Source organism: Notechis scutatus, chromosome 2 (genome assembly GCF_049901735.1).
Source record: "Notechis scutatus isolate UNSWTSFEM ecotype Mainland chromosome 2, rNotScu1.2, whole genome shotgun sequence".
Lineage (NCBI taxonomy): Eukaryota > Metazoa > Chordata > Lepidosauria > Squamata > Elapidae > Notechis > Notechis scutatus.
In genome coordinates, this window is record NC_142010.1 from 55,622,918 (window position 1) to 55,642,913 (window position 19,996).

General features: G+C 34.6%; 1 protein-coding gene across 8 annotated transcripts in view; it reads right to left on the reverse strand.

Annotated features, from left to right (window-relative positions):
• CACNA1D (calcium voltage-gated channel subunit alpha1 D) overlaps positions 1–19,996 on the reverse strand; it is a 249,273-nt gene that overhangs the window by 77,558 nt on the left and 151,719 nt on the right. For all 8 annotated transcript variants that reach the window (XM_087954782.1, XM_087954781.1, XM_087954779.1 and 5 more), the window contains exons 15-28: positions 17,575–17,695; positions 15,025–15,139; positions 13,064–13,133; positions 12,413–12,479; positions 10,840–10,987; positions 10,237–10,366; positions 8,619–8,678; positions 7,493–7,599; positions 5,601–5,688; positions 4,650–4,757; positions 4,426–4,478; positions 2,903–3,049; positions 2,259–2,460; positions 1,722–1,880 (exon numbers count right to left, since the gene is read on the reverse strand). In XM_087954782.1, coding sequence (XP_087810908.1) covers positions 1,722–1,880; positions 2,259–2,460; positions 2,903–3,049; positions 4,426–4,478; positions 4,650–4,757; positions 5,601–5,688; positions 7,493–7,599; positions 8,619–8,678; positions 10,237–10,366; positions 10,840–10,987; positions 12,413–12,479; positions 13,064–13,133; positions 15,025–15,139; positions 17,575–17,695 — 1,575 coding nt within the window. The remainder of the gene's footprint in view (positions 1–1,721; positions 1,881–2,258; positions 2,461–2,902; positions 3,050–4,425; positions 4,479–4,649; positions 4,758–5,600; positions 5,689–7,492; positions 7,600–8,618; positions 8,679–10,236; positions 10,367–10,839; positions 10,988–12,412; positions 12,480–13,063; positions 13,134–15,024; positions 15,140–17,574; positions 17,696–19,996) is intronic.

Consider the following 19,996-nt stretch of genomic DNA (forward strand, 5'->3'; position numbering starts at 1 on the left):
CAATTTCTTTTCATTTTGGCTTGCAGAATAAGCCGGTGTGGCTTGATCCATAAGCAATGGTTCACAAACCACAGTGGGTGGGTTCATTGATGCCCGTAGCAAGCCAAGATGAGACAAAATTGCTAAAGTGTGCATTGTGACATCACAATGTAAGCACTACCTTTTCATACGATTGTAAGAATCGTAAGATTGTAGACAAGTGCAAGTAGTCTTTGACTTACAATCACTATTGTGCCCAACATTTCTGTTGCTAAATGAGACAGCTGCTAAGTGAGTTTTGCCCCATTTTATGACCTTTCTTGCCACAGTTGTTAAGTGAATCATTGCAGTTGTTTAGTTAGTAACATACTTGTTAAGTAAATTTGGCTTCCCTACTTGTCAGAAGGTTGTAAAAGGGGATCATGTGAGCCCATGACACTGTTGCTGTCATGAGTCAACTAGCCAAGTGTCTGAATTTTGATCATGTGACCATGGAGATGCTGTAATAGTCATAAGTGTGAAAATGGCCATAAGTCACCTTTTCAGTGGTGTTATAACATTGAGCAGTCACTAAATGAAATATTGTAAGTCGAGGATTACCGGTATACAAAAGTATGGATTTGGGATTATGTCACTGTGATATTCGTTTCAGTGCTCTGTCCCCTTGTTCACTGATAGATAAGTTCACAGAACATTCTAACACTAAAGCAAATATGATGGCTTAATATGAAATATGAACCCGGACAGAGAATCTCACTGTAATGGTTAAGCATTTTTTCAAGGACTGGTTGAAGGGAAAAAGCACACAACTAAATGCCTGCTTCAAATACAAGGATTAAATATATACAACTACTGTTACATAGGGAAATTTAGAAAGTCCTCATTACTCAGGCTTGTAATTTTGTTACCATATTTTTTGTGAAAATAGCTTCAGTTAAATGTCCAATCCTGAATTCTAGTGAATGAAAGCAAGAAAGTTTTATTGGAAGTATTTTTGTTTTTTAAATCCCTTATAGAACAGACTTTTTGAACAATTATAGGGAGACCTGGAGAATTTGATGACAATTATAAATGTGGCCAAAAGTATTGGTGCTTCTCCCTTTTTCCAATTTGCTGTGAAACAAGTTGAAGCTGATACAAGTAAATGATATACACCTCTTTTTATTCCACAGTCCGTAGCTGTGCTTTTGATGAGTGACTTAAAATATTCTTGTAGCAATAGCAATAGCACTTAGACTTATATATCGCTCCATTACAGCCCTCTCTAAGCAGTTTTACAGTGTCAGCATATTGTCCCCAACAAACTGGATCCTCATTTTAACGATCTCGGAAGGGTGGAAGGCTGAGTCAACCTTGAGCCAGTGAGAATCAAACTGCCGAACTGTTGGCAGCTAGCAGTCAGCAGAAGTAGCCTGCAGTACTGCATTCTAACCACTGCACCACTCTTGTAAATAATAAACTAGAATTAAAAATAATTTTCTTAAGATTTTAATAAAAAAGTAATAATTCCAAAACTACAGATGAAATCCACTGTTGCATGTGAGGGTACTTTCTGATCCTTTTGTCTGTGCCATCTTGCAGAATTCCTAAATCTGTAGGAAATGCTAACCACATGCAGGATAATTCTAAATAAACAGGTATAGATGATGATTCTAAACAAAGTGAGAGAAACAAACTAATTGTAAAATAAAATGGCCATACCCAATTTTCTTAGGTAAAGTGGCACCTTGTTTCATTCCTACCTGCATAGCCAAGCAAAGGGTGTTGAGCATGATGAGGACAAACATGATATATTCAAAGACAGTAGAGTTCACCATATACCAGAATTTGTACTGGTAGGGATTTTTTGGAATGTATCGACGCAGCGGCCGGGCTTTCAAAGCATATTCTACACACTGACGCTGAAAATAGTAGAAATACCAACATCATAAACAGGAATCTTAGTCCAGAACTATCTGTCTGTGATTGAAGTTTTTATTTCAGAAACAAATCCATTAGAGTTCCATTGTAAAACAGTTCCATTGTATCAATGGTTACATCCCATAGGCAGAGCCAGAAGGAAAGATCTATTCCAAACATATAGTAGAACTAGATTGTGGTCACAATGTACCGTAATTGTTAAATTCAATGCTTAAAACTAGCTCTTGGATCTGTAGCTCAAAATTTGCTTTGTGATGGCAAGGAAGGAAACATCAGAATTCTGAAAATCATTATGTATTAGATTATAATATTAAAATAGATTATTAGATTTTAATATTAAAATAAAATAGCTTTATTACCTGATTTTTATCAAGTTCACAGTTTTTGTATTCTTGTTCTCCCTGTTCTTGGAATGTGACAATGACGAAGCCAACAAATATGTTCATCATGAAGAAAGCAATAATAATGATATAGATGATGAAAAAAATAGAGATTTCCACTCTGTAATTGTAGATCGGTCCTACATTCTCTCCATTTGAATCTATGGCTTTATAAAGAAGCCTGCATATTAAAGACAAATGAACAATGGATTCTAGCTTCATGAAAAAAAGGCAATTTCTAATTCTGGTTTAAATTTTCAAAGGAATCTTTTGAAAGGAAGGCCCTTTTCTAGTCAAGGGACAAGAGAGCAAGAGGCCTCTTGCTAAAGGTCCCCTTGTACGATTCAAAGCATATTATTTGCAAGGTAAACTGTCGTCCTGGTGGTAGTATCAACAATGGAAATGTGAAGGACTAGTAAATCTTGTAATAATATTTACAGTCTGTTTAAAATGTAGAAGATGTTCATATCCCCTGCTCCATTAGCTCTGTAACATATTGTACCTATAAAATGGTACGTGTTCATTACATCATTATTTCTAAAAGTCCCAGTCATAGTCTTCCCCAAAAGAAAAGGCCAGTCAAAACAAAACAAAACAAACTCTTTTGTAAATGGTACACTTACGCAGGCCAGCCCTCAAAAGTAGAAACAGTAAAAAGAGCCATCATAGCAGTAAGGACATTATCAAAGTTGAAATCGCTGTTCTGCCATTGTCTCTCTCTCACCATTGGACTGTCCATATCTCCATCTTTATAAACAATAAATATTCCCCTATTGATATGAATTGAAAAAAAAAATCAAATAGTTACTACTGACAATTATTTTAAAATTTCTTTCTATGTTTCTTGAAGGGCACATACGGCAATCCTTTGCAAGTTTTAGTAACCCTAATTAACAATGGGGAATCTTATAGCTCACTGAAATATTTCTACCTTTGTTGGTATTTCTATTGTATTTATATGACTAGCACTGATGATGTTACCTAGTTTGGGTAATGAAATGTCTGCAAGAAAACAAGAAAGCTCAGAGAGCAGCAAGGACCTCCTCATTTCAACCTTGAGTTACAAACATTCTCCTTTCTTGGTATTGTATTTACAGTCCAGTTTTCTTCCAAAAACACACTTGGATATCTCTCCTGATTTTATCAACAAGTGTCTGGAGTAGACCATAGAATTATAGGGCTGGAAGGGAGTGATACATCTCTGGTGACAAGCTTTTCCATTGACTGTTCTCACTGTAAGAAAATTTCTCTTTATTTCTAGGTTGGATGTCTCTTTAATAAGCTTTCACCCAGTACTTCTTGTCCTGTTTGCTGATGCTTTGGAGAATGAGGCAATCCCCCTTTTTTGTGATAGCCCCTGAAATATTGGAAGACTGTTATCATGTCCCTCCTAATCCTTCTCTTTGATAGGCTGAACTCTTTCAACTGTTCATCATATAATTTAGCCTCCAGACCCTTTACATCTTTGTTGCTCTTTTCTGCACATATTCCAAGACCTTTTTGTATCATGGTGACCAGAAATGTATACAGTAGTACAAGTGTGGACTTACTAAAGAAGTATAAAGCAGTATTATCACTTCCTGTGATCTTGCTGCTATCCTCTACTGATGCAGCCCAGGACTGCATTGGCTGTTTTGGTGGTTGCAGCTCAAGTAGTGGTCCATTAGGACACCTAGATCTCACAGTTACTACTATTGAACCAGGAACCACCTATTATGTACCTATGCATTTGGTTTTTCTTGCCTAAATGCAGGATCTTTCTCATCACTGAACTATATCTTGTTGGATAGGGCACAATGCACAAGTCTATCAAGATCTTTTTGAATCTAGAATCTATCTTCCAATAGTTAGATTCAGTCCGGCTTGTTGTTATCTGCAAATTTGATGACTTCCCCTTCTATCCCCTCATCTAGATCATTTATGAAGATGTTGAAGAATACTGAGCTCAAGAAGAGAACCTTGGGATACTGCACTGCATGTACATGTAATTCAGTTACCTCTGGGGTCTACCAGGTACTTGAAGCTTTATATTCCATCCAAAGTCTGAACCTTAGGAACTATATTGCTTCTCAGCAACATTTGGAGACCCAAAAGCTTCCCATTTTTTTTGTTATTCTAAAAAATGCAGATAGGAAAATATTCTTACTGGCAGTCCACAGGATTTTGCTTTGCTTCATCTGTGCATCGATAGAATTTTCCCTGTGTATAAAAAAAGCATAGCAATAGAATCTAGAGTAACATTCCTATTTCAAAAATGTTGAAGTATCTCCACAGAACTTCACCAAGCCTGATGAGGAATGATTTACAAGACCAATTTTTATCTATTATTTGGTTTTACTAAGCTCTGGATTTTTTATCCCTTGTTCTTACCTTAAAGAGCTGGACACCAATACATGCAAACATGAACTGGAGTAGAGTTGTAACGATCATTATATTACCGATAGTTCGAATGGCAACAAAGACACATTGAACAACATGCTGTAGAGAAAGAAAGAAAGAAAGAAAGAAAGAAAGAAAGAAAGAAAGAAAGAAAGAAAGAAAGAAAGAAAGAAAGAAAGAAAGAAAGAAAGAAAGAAAGAAAGAAAGAAAGAAAGAAAGAAAGTCAGTTCAATTTTCATTTGGTATGTGATCACTATGGTTAATAAAGTAGTACTTCATTTTTAAGATATCAATAAAAGGTTTCATCTGATATTTTAAATTATATCTTACTATTTCTATACTCAGAATGGGGACACAATAGAAAAAAGACATCTTACATTCCACAAATTCATTCTCACTATTAAGCAATCATAAATAGCATATAACAAAGCTAATCGTGAAATATTAAATATATCTAAAACAAACTCTATTGAACTTGAACTCAACAAGGCTTATTTATTCCCAAGGAATATGATTAGGACCTCAAACTTTCATTTCTAGAAGATAGGAAAGAAAGCTTCATTCCCAGGTAGTCTCAACATGTCTTTTAGATAAGCTAGGATCGTGAATTAAAGATCAAGAAACGGGATGAGGTAATGGGTGTACAATCAAACCACTATTGGAATTCAGAAATGAGAGTTACAAAGCAATCTAGATGAAAGAGAAAATACAGGAATACACCCCAAAGCCTATTGGTTAAAAATATTTGGAAAAAAAGAGCAAGGCATCATTAAAACCAATTGAGAAATATGAAGCTCAAAATGATACAGACAGAACATGATCTAAAAGTCCTCAAAACATTCTTAAGGTAATCTCTGTTGAGGCAATTGACATATTAGGCTATTATTATAGTTTTATTTATAAACAGCATATAAACTTTTCAAAGAAAATTCAGATGGAAACCTTAAGTCCTTTTGCTCTGTTAATAGCCCGTAATGGTCTTAAGACTCTTAAAACTCTCAGAATCTTCACAACTGATATAGCACTTGATCTAGATGAAAAGTACAACAAATAATACATTAGCTTGACATGACTTAATGCTACTCAATTAATATGATACAGTTAAGTAATACTCATGCATATAGCAGCCCTTTAATTCTAAAATTATTTGTTTCCAGGAAAAAATACTGATAGGGTCGTCCCCCCGTTGTTTTACATCTCTTTGATGCAAAAGAATCTCTTGGAATGGATAACACCTTAATAAACCATTCCTTAATGCTTAATTCCTAAATAAAATGAATAAAATAAGGCATAGGCAGCATACAATTGGTCCCACCCAGTTTTTAATAGCTATACAATTTGTTTTTTCTTCCAAACTTAAAAAAACAACACCAAAATTTTCCCCCATTTTTGCTATTTACTGTATTTAGGTAATATATATATAGAAAATAATAAAATTATTTGCATTTTTATCTCTGAGTCTAGATGACTTACAATAATAATAAAAAAAACACAACAATACAGGTAGTCCTTGACTTAACAACCACAATGGTGTACAAAATTTCCACTGCTAAGCGAGACAATTGTTAAAGGAAATTTGCCCAATTTCATGACCTTTCTTGCCAAAGTTGTTAAGTGAATCACTGCAGCTGATAATAATATGGTTTTTAACTGAATCTGGCTTCTCACTGACTTTGCTTGTCAGAAGGTCGCAAAAGGTGCTTGCATGACCCTGGGACACTGCATCCATCATAAACAATAACCAGTTGCCAAGCATCTGAATTTTGATCACATGGCCACAGCATCGCAAGTATGAAAAACAGCCATAAGTGTTTTGAATAATCACTAAACCAACTGTTGTAAGTTGAGGACTACCTGTATTAATCCCTTTTTGGTCTGTTCTTTTACAGTTGTAATCATCCCTTCTATTAGTCTCTCCTGTTTGTCTCTCTCAAAGGAGTTCCACAATAAAACTTTAATTAAAATGTTAATAATAAAATAAATATAACCCCTAAATGACAACACATTGTGAAATATAATACAGGCAATATATCCAGTATAATTGAATATATGTGATCCGATATAGAAAACCTGGTTGAACCAGCCTAAGCATCACATGCTAACATGGGATGGTGATAGAAAATACACAGAAGCTTAGTTAATCCCATCCTTACTTTCAAAATACCACAAACATATTTGCATTAGAACTGAGAATTGGGTGCCCTTGTGGCATCCCAGCCAAAATCTGTCCTACTGATCAGTTCTGCCCATAACAATACAAAGGAATGCTGTGATGTCTATGTTTTCTCTGTCTTATTAAAAAAATATTATTGGAAACTCTGGCTTAACCAAACCCATCCCGGGTGGTGGAAATTAGGATCTAGTATCAATAGGCCCATGAACTAATGACCATACCAAAGACAATATTGTAATTTGAAATATCAAATGGGGAAATAGTAAAGAACATCAATTAATGAATGACATGAAAGAAGAATATGTTGTCTGTTTGTGACATTAAGAATAGGGAATCATGTAACAGGATTTAATGCAAGTGATGAATACATGCATGAAATTGAAGCTGTAGGTTTGATTATAGAAAGGTAGGCTAAAATATTGGTCAGAAAATCTGGATTCATCTAGATTGTAATAATTTGTAAGTTATTGAAATAGAATTCTAGGTATTGCAAAATACCTATTACTTCTTCTTCTCAAAATACAGAGAAAGGGAAGCCATCAAGGTTGATACAGGATACTAAGCCCACAAGATATGACCATTTCCGTACAACGGAGAAATAGTACTGTTTATATTCAAGTCATAAATGAATACAGTAAAAAACAAAATGAGTAATACTTACTGAATGCCAAATGACACAAGGGAAACACCTACTACCAACAAATCTAGCAAGTTAAAATAATTCCGGCAGAAAGACCCTTTATGAAGGAAGGCTCCAAACACGGTCAGCTGAAAACATAACAGTTACAGTCTGAATCATTTTACAAGATTTCTGCAGGTGATGTATACTACTTTCTATATTATTCAGAAAAAAGGGCTCCCTCTGTTAAGATTAGAAATCTTGATCTAATACTACATCACAGCATTTTCACTCAAACTTTACTCAATTACTCAATAAAATTAAATACTAACGTCTTAAAAACAATCATATGTTCGCTATCAACAGCTTTCATGCTTACATAATGCACCTGCTAAGCATTTTAGTGTTAGGTGTATATATCGAACGGGTTTCTTAGAACACGGTAACACAACTTGTATTTCACCCCAGAAAAAGTTATAGTTTTAAACTATATTATATTGTAACTATGATAATCTTAATAGAAGAGAAAACTGAAAATGTATCATGAATAATCATATCATAGCTATTTTTTTTCTTTTGGTCCTATCCATGTTTTTTGCAGAGATATTCCTCAAAGGCCAACTGTGCCCTCAAAGGCCAACTGCAAAAAGGAGATATTCCTCAAAGGCCAACTGCAAAAAGGTTATACATTTCTGTAGTAAAATATGGAAAAACACTGTTATACTTTGGAAAAATATAGTGATATATGTTCTTGCAAAGCATAATAATGCTTTGGAAGAACATAGTGATATACTCTTTTAGCTCTATGTAAATCTAATTCACAAAAAGTATTGAAAAATAGCATGTTCCTCCTCTGAAAATTTAAGTTCTTTTATGATCTTTCTTTTTTTAAAAAAAGAGAGAGAAAAGGAAGGAGGGAAATCCATCACAGAATGAGATGTTTTCCTTCTTCTACCAGATTTTAAAAACAAAAGGGTTAAAATAAACTGCCAAATTGATGCGATGATAAAAAGGAACTTCTACATGCACCAAAGGTTTGAAAAGTATATTAAAACATTAGTAAAAAGTATCCTACCTACATAAGTATATGGAAGGTAAACAAAAAGTAACAGACTTTATTGCTAAAGTTGTGTTTGAGTTAACAAGGATCAATTAATAATTTAAATACCTTTAAAAGGATTTCCACAGTAAAGATGGCTGTGAAAGCATAGTCAAAGTAACCAAGTATCTGCAAAGCATAACATGCCACAGTGAGACATTTAATTATAAGTGCTCATGTTAAAATTTACAATTTTGGATATATATTCCTGTATACAACTTTCAAGTCTACTATATGCCTGGGATTTCCTTATGGTGTCTAAGTTAATGTCCAACTTCCAAATGCTATTCAAAATCAAGCCTACTTAACTTGTTTTTAAAGATCAGTCACATTCACACACACACAACATGAAGAAAACTACTTTTACTTCCTAGGATCAAAATGTATACAACTACCGTAGATATCTTCATGATTACTTGAAATAAAATTATATAATTTTACATGGATGGAATTATTTTCATTTTTTCAATGTTGAGGATGCTTTCCGTTCTCCTTGGTATACATATCTAGTATTGCTATGGTGACTTTTTTAAAGAAAGTGTTTTTGAAATCATACCATAGGAAAGATCTTACCATTTGTGGGCATGCTTAAAGTGAAAGTGGGTAACTGTAGTGATATTGTGACATTGCCAAACAATTATTAAATGATTTTAAGAAACTGGAGAAATAAGCACCTTCAGTTACTACTTAAATCTCCCTTGAGTGGAATTCAAATCTGTTGAATACATAGATACATCCTTTTTATTTTCCAGGCAGATATAGTTTGTCATGATATTTTGTAAGTTCCTAGCCTAGTACATACAGTCCAAGAACTAATGAGGTTGACTCTTTTTTCAATATTCCATAATTGCTTATTCTACAAATATAGAAAAGATAAACTTTATCCATGTAAATTTCTTGCCTCTGCCTTTAAGGTAGAAACAATCATTGAAACAATACAGTGTCAACTTGGAAACGAATTGGTCCTGTCGCAGCCGTTTTCTCAGTTTCTCAGCTTGACACACTTTTTTTTTGGGGAGAGATCTTGGAATGTCAGACCAGACATCAACAACTTACTGTCTTGTGGGAACCAAGGTCGTCCCAACAGGTGCTGGCCAGAGACTGCAAGGAGATGCCAGAACACTTAATTGGACAATGCGACTTGTGACAAGGAGGGAGGGACCCATCTATTCTTTAATTATACTGAAAGCATGGGAATTAGCCAGGGCTGGTTTTGTTTGTCAACTGTGCTGAAATGATGTACTCAATAAAGCAGTTAGCTTCTTTGAGAAGCTAAAAGTCTCAAGAGTTGCTGGATTGGTTGGATTCGTTATTCAGAGTCTTGAGATACAGTCTCAGTAAATCTAAATGTAATTTGAAACATACACACACACACACACACACACAAAACACTCACCAAGAAGGCACAGCTAATTCACAAATGATAGACGGGCTATATATTGGATTATATATGCCATCATACCGTGGGAGATGGAAAGAATATTAATTTAAATAATGTAAACCTACATTTCTGGAAATTTCAACTTCTTAAAACAATAACCAGAACTGATCCTGCATAACTCACAGGATCAACTAAGTTCAGCTAGATGGTGCCATCTCCTGAGATGTTCATGGACTAGTCTACTTTGAAAGACACAATTATAAAGATCATACATACAGATAGTTTGTAAAATCTAATTTTTCTTACATTATTTCGAAAAGAATGACTGCGAATAGGGTCTTCAGCTGCAAGGGAAGCACTGCTGAGCATGATGAAGACAAGAATGAGGTTGGTAAAAATATGGTGATTGATTAATCTATGACAGCCCACTCGAATCCTGAAAAACAAGAAAAGAAAATGGAATATTATGTTACGACCAACAGGTTAATTACTCATAAATTATAAACAAAGGCAAAAAATGCTCATCTGAATATCACTAAAATGGAAATCGGTTACTTTATTAACTGTGTTGATAATTCAGCAAAACTTTAAATGTATTAGAATACTGCATATATTCTATTGAAAAGCTATTATACGTTGGATAGTACAGTATTAAAACACAATTTGCAACATTCTCCATTTAAAGTATTCTTGTTAGACAATGTATCATTTGGCATATTTAAAAAACAAATGTTTCCCAACACTGGTAGGAGTTTGATTTGAAAACAAATTCCATGTTTAAAAAAATATTTAATTATATGTTCAATCTTGCGCTAGATAAATCAGCAGAAGCTTTAGTTGTCATATGTCCTTATCATTTTATTTGGGGAAAAAATAGTTTCAAGGGATATGTTTTAAAAGATTATTTACGGGTTTGTACTGCTGAAAATAAAGAAGGAGCTGCCTTCAGGAATTGGTGTCATCTTCTCCTTCATATTAAGTTCAGATATTCTTCGGGGTCGGGGACCTGCAGGTACTTCAGGCTCTTCTTCTTCCTCCTCTTCTTCCTCTTCACCTACTTTATAGTGAAACTTTATTTATTACAAAGTAAGTTAAAACATAATTCTGAGAAAATTCCATACTCAAAATAGCCAGCAAGATAAATTAAATATAAATATATATGTAAATATTAAATGAAAGAACATTTCTGAACTTCTCAACAGTATAATACCATTTACACTGTCATGCTGAAAAAAAATGTGAGATTAGCTCTATAGCTTCTCTATAGTTTCTGGCTGACAGCAGTGCTTTTAGGCTACCTGTTTCTTTCTTGTTCTGAGTTTAAAATTAGTTAATTCTTTATTATAGTAACTGAACAGGGTTCAACAGGTTAAGAAAGAAATTAAACAATTTCTATTTCAAGTAAGATGAAAAACAAACATAAAATTCCACCTATATCATCAAAGTCATGAAAACAATGTATAAACAATTTCAGAATTTTTTTTCACATTGGGGTAATTGAGTCATATTGGTCTGACAGGAGTAGATGTGCCTGAAATCAATCATAACTGATTGGGAACTTCACCAAATATAGTGTTAAGAAACAGTGGTGAATGGAGAAACAGAAGTATAATAGATTCAGTGGGTCCTTTTCCACAAGGGCACAATCTTAGCTCATCAGGAACTTTTTTATTTGCTCTTAAAATAGCTGTTGGAAAGGCACTAAAACATGCTAATATCAGCACTCTTTGAAGTTTAGGGATGGTAATGTATTTAAACATCTTGTTGGGTCTGAATGACAATTTGCAATCTATTCATTGGTAAAACCATTAAGTTGTAAAAAGGTAAAAAAATGCCTCCTAATCATTGGTAAATTCTCAGCAGATGCCATTGCAACTCTAGCCCTTATATTATATTTTTCTTCTTTAATTAAAATGTGCCAGAAGTATATTTTAGTTGTTTAGCCTTTTGTTTCTGAATCCAACAAGAGGAAAGGTCTTGCTGTGGGGAAGAAGAAATTATTTCAGGAATAACTTTGAGGGTGTTTGTGACTGTATATTTTTTCATCCAATTTAAAGGTATGCAGAAGACATTAGATTGATTATAAAGATTATGTAAACCAAGGATTATTAGTGTTAGAATATCTTTAGTCCCTTTTTCATTTCCCCAGCCCCCAAAAAGCCATTTTGAAAAGTCAAGGACTCTTCAGAATAGTATGGGACCATAATGGAGAAGGGAAATAATTGCACCATTCGAATGGACACAGTTTGCATTTCATAGAGTGAAAATGCATAGCCTCAGGATAATATTTATATGTATGTGGGTGTAGATGTGTTTATACATACATTAGATTTACAATTCAAATTACACAATCTTGCAATTCAGCACTGTTATATACTTTATGAAAATGGTTTTATTAATTGTGTTAATGAATTTAGAGTTTTTTGCATCATGGCACATTTGACACAAGTCTTTCTGCCAATGTACAGAAGTGAGCTGGTACCTGGGATATCACAAGGTGGATATGGATCTTTGTCTTCTTCTTCTTCTCCATATTCATTGATTGTAACCTCAAGTAACAGAAAAGTAAACATTTCAAAAAGACGAAAGTAGCAGAGTAAACTGGTATAACTTGCTAATTTCAGCCCATTTCTTCATCTGTTTCTTTCATTTGGAAATGCCCAATGTTACAATTTTTTAAATCAAGAATTCTGGCTGAATAAGTAAATTAATGAAATTAATATTAAGCCAGAATATCTGGCAGAATCCATACTATGTCAAATAGATAATCTAATATCTCTTATCATTAACTCAAGCAGTTGGTTGTTTTTTTCCAAACCAAACCCTTTCACTTAATTATTGTTAAGACAGATGGCATCTTGTGAATATCTGGCAGACTATTACTATAAAGCTCAGAGGACACCAAGGACTTTGATTACTATAAAGTCAGGATGTAAATGGGAATCAAATCTTCATCTAGATATGCATTAAGAAGAAATTAGGGGCAGCTATTACATATATCCATTCTACTCTCTAGACTTATTACAAGGAGATCCAATAAAAATGAGTCAATGCAGAGGACAAGTATTAGCTGGGTATCTGTGTATTTCTGAGTTGAAGATTTCCCTATAAAGGGGGAGCAGATCTTAAGTACCTTAGTATCCTTGGCCTTCTTTGGTTCACCCTCTGATTTGTCACCCTTTTTAGCATCCAAACTCTCTTTTCTACAAGGACCATAAAAACAAAACCATGGGGAAATTTATAAAAGATCCAGAGTCATTGTCAATTAATGATTGCAATAAAACTGGAAACATATTATTTACAGAAGTAAAATAGAGACAGAATAAATTTTTTTCTATAACCTTATTTTATTTTGCATTATGTTAAATAATATTGCACAATTTATTATTTGCTAGGAGGGTGTTCAATAAAACATTCAGAGATGTATTCATAACTTAAATATTATAATGTGTAAAATAATGCTTGTTCCTATTTTACTATGTGTATACAGTTCATAATAACAATTATACCATTAATATGTTGCACCAAAAGATATAGAGAGTGAAGGCAAATGCAAACCTTATTGTCATGCATAGAAGATTACACTTTCTCCTTTATTTATTTTATTTATATCCCACCTTTATTATTTTTATAAACAACTCAAGATGGCAAACACATCTAATATTAATCAGCATCTTTTAATGATCCCATGATCCCTTGTGGGGTGGAGTCTGGGCAACTGAATGGAGCTGAGTGATTACTGGCCAGATGCCTTTCCTGTTGCCAATGTGGAGTTATATTCAGCAGATATATTCTCATCATGGTCAGAGAGAGAAATATCTGCCTCTACCTAGGATTGAACAGCCTCCTGATTATGAAGCGAGAGCTCCACCTCTAGGCCATCGCACCACTCAAACCAGGCGTAGGATTCAACCGGTGTTGCTACCAGTTCAGTGACGTTTTGCGCATGTGTATAAAACAACCTTAAGCTGTGCTACCCAGACAGCTGAAAAGCGCTGCGCACAGGTGCGCAGCATTTGAAAAGCCTCTTTTCCCCTGCTTTCCCTGTGCCACGCAAAGCAGCTGAGGTTGAAAAAGCAGGAAATAAAGGACAGGTAAGCGCCCGGGCGGGCAGGTGGGTCAAACAGCAGCAAACACAGAACCGGTTCGGTGTCTACTGCTCTTCAGAGCTACCGGCTCTATAGATCCGGGCAGAAATGGTAGCATCCCATCCCTGACTCAAACATATCTAATACTAATAAAGGAGAATATTTGTAGCTCAGGATTGAAATTGCAGGGGGTGGGTGGGTTCCCTTGATGTTTCCTGAGCTTGATTGTTTTATGTATTAGGTATTATCATTAGTGCTAGCACCTCTAGCACTGATTATGTTACTTAGTTTGGGTAATGAAATGCCTGAAAGAAAGCAACCAAGGTCAAAAAGCACCAAGGACCTCTTATATCTAATATTTCTTCTTCCTCCTATTTTCCCCAGAACAACCCTGTGAGATGAGTTGGGCTGAGAAAGAGTGGCTGGCCCAAGGTCACCAACCAGCGTTCATGGTTAAGGCAGGACTAGACCTCCCACTTTCTAGACTGGTGCCTTAACCACTAGACCAAACTGGCTCTTAATACTCTTGATGGGAAAGCATAATGATCCAGGTGGCTAGCACCTCTTTCAAACTACATAACAGACTACACCCACCCTGATTCTAAATTGCTGAGCAGCTTCCCCTTTTTGTTCTTAAAATCCCATTCTTCTTCCAGATGGATGGATAAATGGATGCATGGACGATGAGGCAATCTCTGAACACAAAATTGTAGCAACATTATTTGTAGTTTGTGCCTCATTTTTAAAGCCATTCACACCTTGAAGATTTGCACATATGGATGAATTTGGGTAGAGATTATTTGATAGAAAGCATGGAGCAAGACCTTTTCTATGCCTATATGTTTTGCAAATAACATAATAATAATAATAAATTCCTTGCATATACAGTGTACTTTGCACCAGTTTTCTACCGTACTTATACTATCCAAATCTTCTCTTTCAAAAGAATGAAAAGAGAAAATGAAAACTACAAAAATGTGCGTATCTTGTGTGATTTTCTCTGTACCTGGCACTCTTTTTTCTCTCCTTTTCTTCTGCTTCTTCTTTCTGAGCTGTGTTCAGACTTTCAGCATCTGCCAGGTTATCAACCGCAATAGCCAAGAATACATTTAACAGGATATCTAATTGAAATCATTTTAAGGATACTAAATAGTCAATGCAAGTTCTCCCATTGACTTGAAAGTTCCTTGCACAAACCAGAATAAAAGGACATTTCTGTTTTATTTTTATTTATTCCCCTTAGTCAAGTTTTTGTTAACCAATTGTTCATGATTAATTTTCCCATGTTCTTCTTTTGTTGTATTTGTGTTTTGGTCTGTGACCGCAAATAAAGTATTATTATTATTTATTATGATAGAAGAGACGTACAAATATAAAACTCTACAAAATTCAGAAAACAGTTGTTGATTTTGATCCCAATTTGTTGTTCTGATACATTCTTTTTTTCCCCCAGTAGCTTTTCTTCCCTGACATGGAAACATCCCATCAAATTCACAAAATACCGCTTACGGTGCCTTTTGTTCTTCAGCCTTTTCATCTTCTATTTTGAATGATGTCATCAACAACATCCAAATATCAGTTTCTTGCATTTCTTGGACCCTTAATCTATTTACTCTACCTTCATACATTTATTCTGAAATTTTTACATTTGTTTCACATTTTTTTTCTATTCCTCTGAATTTACTTATCCTCTGAATGGGCTGAACTGTAGTGTAGCTTTCCAATTTTGAGCCCTGAATAAGCAGAGCAGGGACACTCATGGAGATTAGTACTCAGTGGGATCTAAAAGGATCTTGCTGAGAGCACAGGGTTAAAATCAGACTTTACTCCCACAGGTGAGTCCTGGGCAGGGTAAGCTTGGGAACATAAGCTTTGTATGGGGAGGAAATAGGAGCAGTAGAGATAGGCATGTGCTTTGAAGTCCACTAGCAGTTTCAGTAGTATTTCATCTTAATTCATATTATTGCTGTTAAAATTGTTTTAAGTTGTATATTTATTCATTGCTTGAACAAAAGATAGTAATTTACTGCAGAGACTTATCTATCTGATTGCTTGCCTACATATGGCTCAGTGGACTAATTACAATAATACTAGAACATGGCTTTACCTAGACAAGAATATAAAATACATGGTTTTAGCTGCACTGGCAGAAGAATAAAGAACAACCACTGTATTAACTGAATGATTTACTAGAAACAATCAACAATTTATTCCTCTATTGTTGCAAACCCAGTAGAGGTGGAACTAATGAACAAGCCACTTCCTCTCAGTTACTGAATTGAGTACCATTACTGTGTGTGAAGCAACACTGTGAGTAACATCCTATACTTTAGGAACAAAAGGGAAAAAGAGGTGATTTTTCATTCATTTCTGATAATCTCAAAATCTAAAGCATATCTGATGATCTCAGCTGGTGGTGTGTGATTTTTCCTCCATTAAGAAAAATGTGGGTATAAGGGTTCCTTTCCTTTCTGTCCACTGGCCCATGAGGGAGAGTTTTAAGTTTCACTCCCTCTCCCTACCTATCTCTCTCTCTCTCTCTCTCTCTCTCTAACACAATGTCCTACCTGTCAATGAATACTTCACCTTCAACCATAACAATACAAGAGCACACAATAGATACAAACTCAAGGTAAACCACACCAAACTTGATTGCAGGAAATATTACTTCAGCAACAGAGTGGTCAATGTCTGGAATACTCCACCTGACTCTGGTTTCTTCCCCAAACCTCAAAAACTTTAACTGTCTACTATTGACCTCACCCCTTTCCTAAGAGGTCTGTAGGGGGCGTGCATAAGCGCACCAACATGCCTACCTGTCCTAGTGTTTCTTTTTATTTTTCTTATATGTATCTATTTCATGTATTCATAACTATGTTTATACTTATACCTGTTATCTTGTAATTGCTTGACTAAATAAAAAAAAAAAACAAGGGTCTTCAAACTGGACAGCTTTAAGACTTGTGGACTTCAGCTCCCCGAATTCCTCCTCCAGTCATGTTAGCTCAGGAATTCGGGGAGTTGAAGTCCACAAGCCTTAAACTTGCCAAGTTTGAAGACCCTTCCTCTAACATATTTCACTTAATTAGGCCTAAGTTATGGCCATTATATAGCCAAAACAGAAATATTCATTTGCTTTTTTCATGTTGCAGAATTTATTTTTTTAATAAAATGTGAAAAGCATGCTTGGGAGCTATGGCTTTAGCTTATTTCTTCTTCCTGGATCTACAATTCATAAGAAGGGAAATACAATACTGTATTGTAAGAGAAAAACTGTTGTTGATCCATTTGGAATATAGCACACTGGGACTTTTTAAAAAATTCCCATGTTCCTTCTTCTAAACCTTTAAGAACTTTAACCAGTGCTTAATTATAAATGACTGATAAGAAGACAAGAATGTCTTCTTCACATGTTAATTTGAGAAGGAAGGATGAGAAGACATCTGGAATTAGAACATGGAAGACAGACTGGCAGACCGACAGGCACATTCATGCCCTTTCAATGTCCCTTCCATGACTTGGGAGGATGGCTGCAGTTTTTAGAGTGAAAGGATACAGTTACCACAGATGAAGAGGATGATGAAATAAATACAGACTACCATTCCTGATGAAGATGGGCCTCCATATGCCATAATGCCATCATACATAACAGCATTCCAGTCTTCACCTGTTAGAATCTAAAAAATGAATTCTTTATTACTGAATTAGTACATATCATTAAAAAAAAATTAATAGCTCCTTTCACACCAGAGGAAGACAAATCAGTAAAACCCTTATATAATTACATTTTAATTATTTTATAAGATTGATGACTAGTTATTTCTGAATGCATTATTTCATTCTTCTGCAAAATAAGGCATACTTTTGTTTGATTACCATTAAATACTCTGGAATACTCCAAGAAAAATGACTTTGTTAATGGAGGTAAATATTTCAAATGGTTTATCTCAGATTAATATTGACAGCAGTAGGTGAACATCCAACTGAGTTTATGGGGAAGAATAAATGTTAAACTGGAGTTACAGACTGTAACTCCAAGATTGCTAAATATTCTTAAATATACATATTTTCTATATATTGCTATACATTACAACTGTGAGAATTTCAATTTTCCACTATTGGTCTTTAATTTTGACTTCTTATTCTTTGTGGACTTTTAAGTGATCATCTCAAAAACCACAAAGAAATATTACAAAATTATTACATCCAGTTATATCCTGACTGGGATTTGGTCCTATTTTTCTTATAGATTGATTAGGTGTTTTTTTTTAAATTAAACCTTGCAAAACATACCATGTGTGATGTTGGAAGGAAACATTAATTTCAAGTCATTGTTTTCAGAAGGTTGACAAAATGCTCTAGCAATATCTGAAATATTTAAAATTATTATTATTTATAAATTCAGATATCCTAGAAATAGAGGTTGTATTTACTAAATGTTACTTAACTTTTTTTTTGCATAGCTTCTTAAAAAAATATGGACATTTGGGGCTATTTCTATGACACTGTATTTCCTACCATGATGAATTCCAACAGTTATATATATATTCACTTTCTTGTACAAATGGGAGACATCAACCTAGCGTTTCTGACATTTATTTAATTCAGTCTTTTCCAAGTCTTCTGTCATCCAGGCATAGAGAGCTTCAATTCATATAATTCCTAATCTACATTTTGAAATAGCAAAGTAGATAATTATAGAAATTGATCCAAAATAAATCCAACCTAAAATAGAAAACCAACGTAACAAATCTTAAGCCTTTAAAACTCCCTGCATAAATTATCTCAGCAGTTTTTACAGCAAGCCTGGAAATTGGGTTTATTTTGCTAATAATTGTTCCATAATAGTAAAGTTATTAAACCAGGATATTCCACAGGACCTGGCCACAGCCAGAACCCCAAGAAACATTCCCAGATCCCTTTTCCTTATTTTTTAAAAAAAGTTATTTGTGAGATTTTGAAATCCTGAAATATTTTGTCATTGTCTTTGTGTAAGATCACTCAAGATCACTCAAAGCCAACCTAGGCTAAGATTAGTGTGTGATGGATTAAGTGAATGAGGACCAGAAAAACCTAAGTGCAACTACATTCTCTACTATGAAACTTACAAGATCCTTTTGGGTCAGTCACAGTCTCAGTGTACCCTTCCCAGAGAGTTACTATGGTAAAAAATGATGGAGGGAATGCTGTGTGCATTGCATGGAAGAAAGCAGACTTTTAAAGGAGGGGGGGCTTTGAATAGCTCTGGCTGGTATGCCGATTGTGATATAACCTTGACCAGGATGCTTTGGCAACATTTACACTGGTTAGATTAATGTAATGTGCTCTACGTGGATCTGCTTTTGGAGATGACCTGGAATCTGCAAACTAATATAAATGCCGAAGCAAGATTGCTGAGGAGCTATCCTGTAGTCCTGTATAGAATAGTATCTATTTTGACGTTAATGCATTGGTTACCCTTAGGCTTCTGTGACCAATTCAAACGTTGGTCATTACTGTTAAGACTTTTCATAGTGCAGCACTGAGTTGCAAAAGTCAAGTTGAATCTTGAATTGTGGCTGATTTTAACTACAGTGTGGTTTCTTTAAGTAAGTCATCTAATTAAATTACAGTTTGGAGTTATCTTGCTCCAGTGACTAACAGACTAACAAGACTAACAATTATATATCTGGCTAAATATAATGAAGTTTTTAATCCTTTCATTGTGAAGAGCTGAAATATGAGAGTCTCCATTATCATTATGTCCCAAAGCAATTGCCCTTGGCAAGAAAGCTAATTTTTAAATTGGATTAAAATAATGGCACATTAAATTTGATTATGTGCTATCAAATTGTTTTCAATTCATATCAACCATCTAGGTAGATTTTCCATTCCTAACTTGTTCTTTCATACACCCATCAACACTATAACTGAGTCCATTAAATAAAACTGTGAATGTGCTGATTAAACTGAGCATATTAGGAACCTTTATACAATAT